Raw genomic sequence first — 9,437 nt, 5'->3', positions numbered from 1 at the left:
TCTCCTCTTGGGCTTCAGAGGACTCTCTGAGTCCAAAAGCAAGAGCACAGTCACTCCTGTGCACCTCTCAGCATCTTCACAATCCCAGGTGGCAGAGAATCTCTCCATTTCTCAGGTGGATAAGCTGCAGTCAGAGAGGCTGCTCCTTCTTCCCATCTCAGCACTCTAGCAGAGGACACACTGTACCACATCTGCTTAGCTCTTCGTCTCTGCATCAAGAGCCACGTGCACGTGCAGTCATCACAGCCCAACAGCACCAGCTCAGGTGTGCCCTGTAGTCAGGGGCATGCTGCACAGCAGCCTTGAAAGAAGTGATTTCACGGAGGCTCATGTATTAATACTTCTCCAAAGGCTATTTCAGGTTGTGGGTCTCATTCCCTCTCTCACCTTAGGCCCTCTTACTGGGTCCCTCACTGTGAATGTGGTCTTTTCGGAAAGATCTCCCACCCACTACTAAATAAGCACATGAAAGCCTGTGTCCAAACTACTATGTTGCTGTGATTTAAATTCTCTTTCCAGGAGCCTATGTGTCCATCTTTCTGGTTATTTAATTAAACTCTCCTCCTTCTTCTCCAGGAAGCCTTCCTTGCTTAGCCTCTCTATTCCAGTCTCTTAATAGCATTGCTGCCCTAGGCTGCCCTTCCCTAATTTACATGAGTGTGTATCTGTCTCTTCCAGCAGCCTGAGATTGCCTCCAGAGCAGCCTCATCTGAGTTGGCCTGCAGCTTCCCAGCAAGAGTCCTGCACACTTGCTGGGGAGAAATGGAGGGTGGCACATCATCACTAGAGGGTGGAACATTTGGAAAGATTGACAGACTGACAGAAGCATACCTCTGACACCACTCAAGGACAATTTGATGAATATACAGCAGAGATTCAGAGTCTTTAATTCAAGCAAAAGAGGAAATAGATGCTGCCATTCTTAGGAATATTTACACCCTGAGCCACGACATCTGGACTAGGCAGTACCACTCAGCGACAGAAAAGCCAGCTCCACTCACTGAGCTCAGCTCATGGCACCAGAAATTGAGAGTCAGAAGCTATGTAGGACACAGCCCCAGAGAGATGGCAGAAAACAAATCACATACCCACAGTCCTGACAAAAGGCAATGTAATTACACTGCCCTCATCGAAAAGAATGGTGACTTTGACGGCCCTTTTGTTAAACAGGCAGTGACACACCACAGAAAGAGCATAGATCCTGGTGTCAGCCAGGCCTGACTCTGGCACGTAGGTGGGTGACTGGGGCCAGTTCTGCAGCCTCTTGGGATCAGGCTCCCAGTCTGTTCTAAGGATGCTGATTGCATCTTCTTTGCGGGACCGGATGAGAATGGGAGGCAGTGCATGTAGGGTGCCTGGCATCTAGTAGGTGCTTGACAAATGATGGTAGCTATTGCTGATAATGAAGGAGGTGGATGGGTGACACAGGCTGGCAGAGAATCCCCAATACACCTTCACTTGGCTTTGTGGAGATGGGTGCAGCTGGTGGTCTACAGATGTACACACGGTGTCCTAAATATTGGCGTCATCCTGCAAAGTTGTTTCTGATGGAGCAAGTAAAGGCTCTCTAACTTCTCACCACCTGCTTACAGGTCTCATGTCACCCCACCATGCTGGCAGGGGATGTAAAACCTCTCAGACAGTAGCTAACTTGGCCTAAGCACGGAACAAACCAGCCCCTCCCCTGTCCTCTCCTGCTCCTTCCCTCTTTCTAGGGGTGATCACAGCTTCCTTAGGGCCAAGAAGGTTATAATGGCTTGTGCCTCCAAAGCCTCCTGCCAGCCAAAGGCAGCAAGGAAAATGAGAAGTCGTTAGTCCACATGGGACCTAAGGAAACAGGGAAGGTGACTGTGTCAATCAGAGCTTGAAAGTAAAAGCTAAACAATGATGCAGACAGTTGAGTGTACTACAGACAGTTTTAAAACTCAGGGCCTGGGAACTTGGGTGTGGCAGACACCTTTGGGGGTGGCAAAGTCACCTCTGCTTCCAGGTGCTGAGGTGGGTGAGGCCATGGGTCTAGCGGGTGGCTTTCCTTGCTGGGATGCTGGCTGGGGTGCTCTTGCCCTGGGAGTCCTTGAGGTCTCCCCCTCGCATCTCTGTGGTCTTGGTCTGCCCGTTCTGGGTGCTGCCAGAGCTGCCTGCCACAGCGCTGGCCCCGAGGTCAGTACCCACAGAGCTGGGGTGGTGGTAGCTGTAGCTGCTACTGCTGATGACGGCTGAGGAGGAGGGGCCAAGAGCAGGGGAGAGGAGCAGTGTCAGTCAGCAGATAACAGCTATGGTAACGGCTGTCCCCAAGGGCTTCTCTACAACAACACCCCATTTAATTCGCAGAACTACCCTCAGTAGTCAAGAAGCACTACAGAGATGAACTGAGAGCCTATTATGGGCTGGACTTTGTGTGAGGTGAAGACCCCATAGGATAGATATAGTCCCTGCCCTCCTGGAAATTCCAGGAAAATCCATGTCCACCAACCCTTTCTCCAAATGACAACACCCCAGGGGAGAAACAGGAAGGGAAAGGGGTGGGCATGACCTCAGTCACCATTTCATAAGATGAAAAGGGAGAACATTTCCTTTGAAGCCCGGAAACCTTCCCAAGACAGTAACAGAAGCTTCTTGGGGGGTGAGACAGTAAATGGAGGTGACATCACTTAGTCCCAGGGTCCCTGGCTTTCCCAACCCAAGGCATCTCTCAAGAATACTCACAGATGCTAACAGAGGATGGATTCTCGCCAGACATCCTGTGAGACAGAAAGTTAGAGAAAGATAAAAACTCAGTGTCGAGATTCCACTGAACATTAATGGGCTCCTGCTTTTATACATGCATCATTTAAACTCATTCTTATAACAACTTATGAAACTGACACTATCACCTTCATCTTACAGATGAGAAAACAAGAAGCCTGGAGATACTAGATGATTTACTGAGACCACACCACTAGCATGGGGTAAAGCCAATAATTAGCCCCTGCTGTACAGCCAATAATTAGCCCCAGGTCTGTCTGAGCCCCTCGTTCTCTTCACAGCAGCACACGGCCACCTATGCTTCATGGCTCATGTCCGACAACCCCTTGCAGGAAGCTGCCTCTGAATTCACGAAATCACCACATCCCTTGCTTCTATTGGCACTAACCATGTTGTTTTCCAGGTGGCCCCTCAGCCAGACAGGAGCCACACCGAGTCCCTTCTCACACTTTCCCCTCCACCCCGCCCACCTGCACTCCTCGCCCTCCAGCAGCTTGCGGTAGGTGGCGATCTCCATGTCCAGGGCCAGTTTCAGGCTCATGAGCTCCTGGTACTCGCGCAGCATCCGCGCCAGCTCCTCCTTGGCCTGGTGCAGGGCGCCCTCCAGCTCGTCCAGCTTGGCCCGGGCGTCTTTCAGGGCATTGTCTCCCCGCTCCTCAGCGTCAGCGATGGCCGTCTCCAGGCTGGCACGCTGAAGGGCAAAGAACAGAGAGACCATCAGAACAGAAAATTACATTTAGCTCATACCAGTTAAGTAGAACAACGCCCTCATTTTGCAGATGGGGCCCTAGGTGACAAGGAGTAACAGCTGCAAGGCCAACATCAGAACTTTGTCTCTTCTATTTTCTATTGCAAAGGAATATTCAAAGCTGTTGTCACATGAAGCTGTGGAAGCAGTTGCATTTCAGGAGGTCAGGAAGAAATGTCAATGTTTGCAAAGTTAGGTAGTACCTGAGACTGTAGGCCACCAGTATCTACAGATTCAAAATACTCCAGGTTCAGGAAAATCATGCCCGATCCCCTAGCAAGGCCAGCCCTGGGGACGAGACAGTATGCCACTGTCCCACTGCAATCAGATTCCTGCTGCAGGATCTCTCCCCATTGGGGATCCTTCTGATCTATTAGCATCCAGATGAGTGTTTCTGGACTCCAGCACTCTGGGGAGAGTCTGTCTGAAGGCTCCCACATCTGGCCTTCCCTTAGAGCAGGAGGGTAAGGCCCTAAATTATAGGCACAACCTCAGAAGCTGGACTCTTATGAACATCTGGGGGGCATTGCGATGCCTGGTGCTAACAGAGGAGGAGGAACTATGCTCATGGAATTTGTGAATTGGCCAAATGTAGAGTCGTAGAGCTGTCCTTGTGTTCCCCTGCAGAGCATGGAGGGTCACCAGAAGAAGAATAGGCTTAGATCTTTCCCCTGGGCAATTCTATCACTAGCAGAGCAGACCTGGTTCTCAGGTCACAGGAAGGATCCTCCAGCCTCCAAAATCATCTCCCCACTGATGCAGTGTTTAAGATTTGCTGCTGTCAGGTAAGACAGGCCCCCCCCACCCCGCCCACTAACATGGAAGTAGTACCATGGCACAGGGCAAGGGAACCCAGGAAGGCTTCATCGACGGCTGTGTTCCTCAGTGGCCAGACCATGCCCCACTCCAATGGCAGGAACCTGGTGTGGCCACTGAGGCGCCTGATGCATACTCCCTGCACCCCACACACATTCCATGTCCAGTGGGAGGAGGAGACAGAGGGTCTGCCCTCAGAGGGGACACCCAAAGGGGACATGGGGCAGGTTCATTGGACACAGAAAAAATCTGCAGAAGAGGAACCTGGGTTCTAATCCTAGCTCCATTCATTATCAGCTGGGGCTCTGGGTAAGTCCCTTCCCCTTCCTAGGCCAGTTGCTTTATCTGCAAAATGAGGAGTCGGAGAAATAGGTTTGAGGCTCCTCCCAGTTCTGGGCGGGGTGCCAGCTCTGATGGTGGGATACCGAGACAGGGTGGGAAAGGGAGACTGTGGGTGGCCGAGGGACCCCTAAGCCTGGCAGGGGAGATTTGCTTGTTCCCAAAGGGCAGGCCCCATTTCCTCATCCCAGAGCCTGCCATGGAGGCCGAGAGTTCTTTGTGGGGCTGCTGCCCACCTGCTTCTTCACATTCCCGATCTCACACCGGATCCTCTGGATGAGCCGGTTCAGCTCCGCCATCTCGCTCCTGGTATGTTTCAGGTCATCACCATGCCGACTGGCTGCCAGCTGCAGCTCCTGGATCTGGTTTCCCAGAGATAGGAAGTTGGCGATGAGACAAGGGCAGTGGGGAAGGGTCCTGTATATAAGCCACCCCTGCCACCCTGGCTGTCAGTGGGATTTAACGGAGCTGAAGAGGAGTGCTGGAACAGGGTCCTGGGGCCCCAAGTAAGGGGTTTTCTCCCTGACAGCCCCAAAACAGTTTACCCAAAGCATAGTTCCATTACTCAGAGCACTCCTTGCCTTCCATTTCCTTTTGAAAGTCTTCCCGTGGGGATCAGGAAAGAGCTACAGGCTTCTCCTTCTCTCACTCGACCCCCACCAAATTCACCCATGGCTATGCTCCCGCAAGTCTGTGATTCTCCCTCTGCCCTGTGGCAGCATGCCCCCATTCCTATAAGTGTATTTGTTTTACCACCTCACTTCTTTCACATGCAACAGAGAGAGACAGGCAGTTCGTGGATGGAGGAAAGAAGTGAGGGATCCTCTCTGTTGCACATATTCAATCCCTACCAGTTTCATGATTTATCTTTGATAACAAGCTCTGCTAAGAATTCCTTTTGTCCTTGAAGCCTTGGTTGGAAACTTTCTTTCATTCAGCATGCCCACAAAAGTATTCCTCACATTCACTGTGCAGGTGACCCTTCCTAGGAAGTGAGGGGCTGCTGTGGGAGGAGATCCGTTCGGTGCCCACCTTGGTCTGGTACAGGGCCTCGGCCTCGGCCTTGCTCTTCAGGGCGATCTCCTCGTAATGCATGCGGACCTCGGCGATGATGCTGTCGAGGTCCAGGTCCCGGTTGTTGTCCATGGACAGGATAACAGAGGTCTCACTGGCGTGAGTCTGGATCTGAGCGATCTCCTGCATTGAGATAGGAAGACAGATTCAGCAACCCCCTGGGTTCCCTCTTCTGCCCCATCAGTCTTCTGGGCCCATGGTCCCTGGCCCAATAAGCTGCTAGGATCCACGGGGACAAAGTAGGGGGAAGAAGTGCCCTCTGGGATGTGTCTACAGAGCTGAGGGAGAGCAGCTCACAGCAGCAGGAACCCCTGCATATGGCAGATGCCCGCTGGCACATGCAGATGGGTGAAGAATGCATTTCCCACAATTTCACAGAATCCAAGGGTCTGTGCTTTGTAAGACCTCACTGGGTTATCTTTTCCTGCCTGTGGGCAAGGCCACTATTGTGGTTGAGATCAATTTCCTCCTGTATGTATGGCCTCCAAGGACCAGCATCCTGCACTTCCATAGTCTCCTGGTGCAGGGTTTTGCACCTTTCTGCTGAAACATCTTTCATTTTGTTGATCCTAAATCTCTCCTTTTGGTATCTCCCTGCAAGAGTCGGGAAGGAGGCAGGGTGAGGGTAGGGGGATAGGAGTGTCCTTACTGCATCATACAGACACTTGAGGAATTTGATGTCTTTGTCCAGTGAGTCCACTTTGGCCTGAAGCTCCACCTTGACCGCGTAGGCTGCATCTGCATCCTGCCAAGAGGCCCCAGAGTCATTGGGGGATGCAACCCTCATCCCACAGCTGCCCTGCCCAACCCCTGCCCCAAAGCCACCTGATTTTCTACTTTCTGCCCACAAAGGAAAGCTCACTCAATATCAATTTCTTCTCAGACTCCCTGAAGCTTTGGGAATAGGGAAAGGAGGATGGGGCAACGCTGTTATGCCTGGAGAAAACAAAGCCCAGAGAGGTAGTAGGTTTCCTCAGGTCACACAGCAAGGCTGAGCTGGACCCGAGTTTCACAGTTCCCAGACCAGAATTCTCTGTCTGTCTCTGTCCATTTCCCGAGTGTGTCTTTCCTCTCCAACTCACTGGAGGCCAGGACTATGACTCCACCCTCACCAGGCACCAGTCCCCTCCCCAGCCTCCTGGGCTGAAGTCCTGAGCACAGTTGTTAAGATGGGAGTGCAAGAGACCCTAATAAGGAAGATCCTCCCTCCCTTACCTTCTTGAGCACCACAAACTCATTCTCTGCTGCTGTGCGCCGGTTAATCTCCACCTCATATCTGCCAGCAGGGATAGAAGATGGCCTTAGCCCCCTTAGCCAAGGAACTTCCTCTTCCTGCTGGCCAGGCAAATGTTTGGGATACAGGGTCCCTGCAGGGTCTCTGGGGTGAGCAGTAAGAGGCTAGTGACAGGAGTAAGATATCTCTGAGTTGCCTCACTTGCCTCCTACTCTTTGCATGTTAAGAAAACACCCAGGTGCCCATTGGGCCCCCAACACCAGCAAATGAACATTTCAGTGGGTCAAGGAGCACAGGAACTGCTTCCTATCAACTAGGCAGGAAGTTATCATCAAACAGGATAGGCCCTTCCCCCCAGCCAGAGAAGGGGATGTGAGCTCCTGATCCCGGAGTGTACTCCCCCATCTCCTAAAAAATAATGGCATAGAGATCAGGTGAGCCCAGAGGCACGGGGAACATGGTCTGTGACCCTCAGGTGGGGCCTGCTCACCTCTTCTTGTAGTCCTCCACCAGTTCCCTCATGCTTCTCAGCTCCGAGTCCAGCCTCACCCTGTCCCCAGACAGCGTCTCCAGCTGCTTCCGCAGGTTGCTGATGTAGCCCTCAAGGATGGGCTCCAGGTTCTTCTTGCAGTTGTTCAGGTCCAGCTGCTGCAGCAGCTCCCACTTGGTTTCTAGAACCTGGTTCTGCTGCTCTAGGAACCGTACCTGGAACCCAAATCAACAGACACCTGGAACCACAATGGGTGCAGTCCTGCCCCCTGGACACACACCATTGACTCCCCAGGTTTGCCATAGATTGTCGTAGTCATTTTGCTCATGTCTTGACTCTTCACCCTTGCCATTCCACACAAACTAGATCCTTTACAAGTGCTCATTTCCTAGCCTTCTGGACAAGCCGTCACTGAGAACTCACTCAAGGAGATTCCACAGCTTTCTCCTGTTGCTCGGCCCTGGTCCCAGGAGATGTCCTTCCTTATGTCTCAACTAAGTGTCTCTTCCTGTACCACGAGCCCTTCCCTCTGAACACTGCTGGATTCTATAGCCTTTCACGTTCTTGGAAGATCCAGCTGCCCTCAAGAAACTCATCACTTTTTTGTCAAGGAAGGGCGCTGCTCTTTACCCAGCTTCCCATCCTTCCCTGCAAAATCGCCAAAAAAGCCAATATATTCATGTATTCCTTTGTCCTCTTGTGGCTCACAGACCTGCTCTCCTTCCCTAATGATGAGGAAGCCCTTCCTGAGGCCCAGCTGCACCTTTCCAGCCACAGTGCGCAGTCCATTCCCAGGCAGCAGGAAAACTGCTCAGGCCTCAGGGGGCTGCCTCATCCTCCTCCTATGAGACCCACCTTGTCAATGAAGGAGGCGAACTTGTCGTTCAGCGCCTTGATCTGTTCCCGCTCCTGGGCGCGCACCTTCTGGATCTCAGGGTCCAGCTCCACATTGAGGGGGGCCAAGAGGCTCTTGTTGACAGTGACCTGGTGGATGCCCCCAGGCGGGCACACAGACAAACATGCAGGCCCCAGGGCCACACTGCCAAACATACTGCCAGCAAAGCCACTGGCCCGGCCCCTTCCATACCCAGAGCCAGGCCTGAAGCCGTAACCTCCAGCCCGAACGCCGCCACCAGCCACATTGAAAGAAATATGCCGATTCCCTCCAAGGCTATAGAGGCTCTGACTGCCAAAGCCAGCTCCAGCCCCTCTGCCAGCTGCACAGTAAGAAGCCAGGCTACCCACAGCCTTCCTTGGCACCACTGCCGAATGCACACTGAAGTTGCCCTTGTCACCACTGGATTTGATGTTCAGTTGCCGACTCATGGTGGGAAAGGTGGAGTTGACAGAGCTGGAGAAAAGCAGTCGCCAAGGGGTAGAGAACACACTGATGGAGCACCCAGAGTGCTGCCTCCTTTTATCCCTCTTGAGCCCAGGACACCGGAAAAGGGCGTCTCTCCACTATCTCCTTTCCCCTGCTAATGGGTGGGCCATGGGCAATTTGTAGAACAGAGATCTCCAAGCCCTTTGCAGCAACAAATCTCTTCTGATAGCAAGTGGAATATGCTGCCCTTGCAGACTGGAGTGGTCTAATTTGGAGTTTATCTGTGCTCCCTAATTAGGGACCTGAAGAGTTATCCCCTGAAGAGATCTCCTAGCTTTATTTTTCCAGTGCTACCTCCTTCTTGCTTAACCATCAGCAAGGAGCAGGGGAAATGCTTGGCTTTCCCCAGAGAAGACTCACCTGAAAAACCCCAGGTTTATTCCCAAAAGAAACAATCTCCCTATTATAAGGTCTTGTGTGGAAGCCGGAATTTTTACGTCAGGGAAAAGAAGACATGGAAAGATGATTCTTCTTGGAAAGGTGTCCTCAAAGATCTGGATCTGGGTAAGAAGCTCCAGGGTCCGACCTTGGGCCATGCTAAGGACCACAGCTGTCTAGCAGTGAAGTGGACCCCAGGAAGGAAGAGGAATGACTGCAGCATCTGCAT

At 52.3% G+C, this 9,437-nt stretch overlaps 1 protein-coding gene across 1 annotated transcript; it reads right to left on the bottom strand.

Moving 5' to 3' along the window:
• Positions 1–866: 866 nt before the first annotated feature.
• KRT74 (keratin 74) lies at positions 867–8,832 on the bottom strand. Its single transcript, XM_030822613.1, has 9 exons — positions 8,302–8,832; positions 7,447–7,661; positions 6,938–6,998; positions 6,372–6,467; positions 5,681–5,845; positions 4,885–5,010; positions 3,216–3,436; positions 2,707–2,741; positions 867–2,216 (listed from the first exon to the last, which is right to left on the bottom strand). The coding sequence occupies exons 1-9, from the start codon at positions 8,770–8,772 to the stop codon at positions 2,017–2,019; spliced, it is 1,590 nt and encodes a 529-aa protein (XP_030678473.1). The 5' UTR covers positions 8,773–8,832; the 3' UTR covers positions 867–2,016.
• Between the last annotated feature and the right edge of the window lie 605 nt (positions 8,833–9,437).

This window comes from Nomascus leucogenys, chromosome 11 (assembly GCF_006542625.1).
Source record: "Nomascus leucogenys isolate Asia chromosome 11, Asia_NLE_v1, whole genome shotgun sequence".
NCBI classification, from domain to species: Eukaryota; Metazoa; Chordata; class Mammalia; order Primates; family Hylobatidae; genus Nomascus; species Nomascus leucogenys.
The sequence above is the reverse complement of the archived record's forward strand: the minus strand, read 5'-3'. Positions and strand labels throughout refer to the sequence as shown.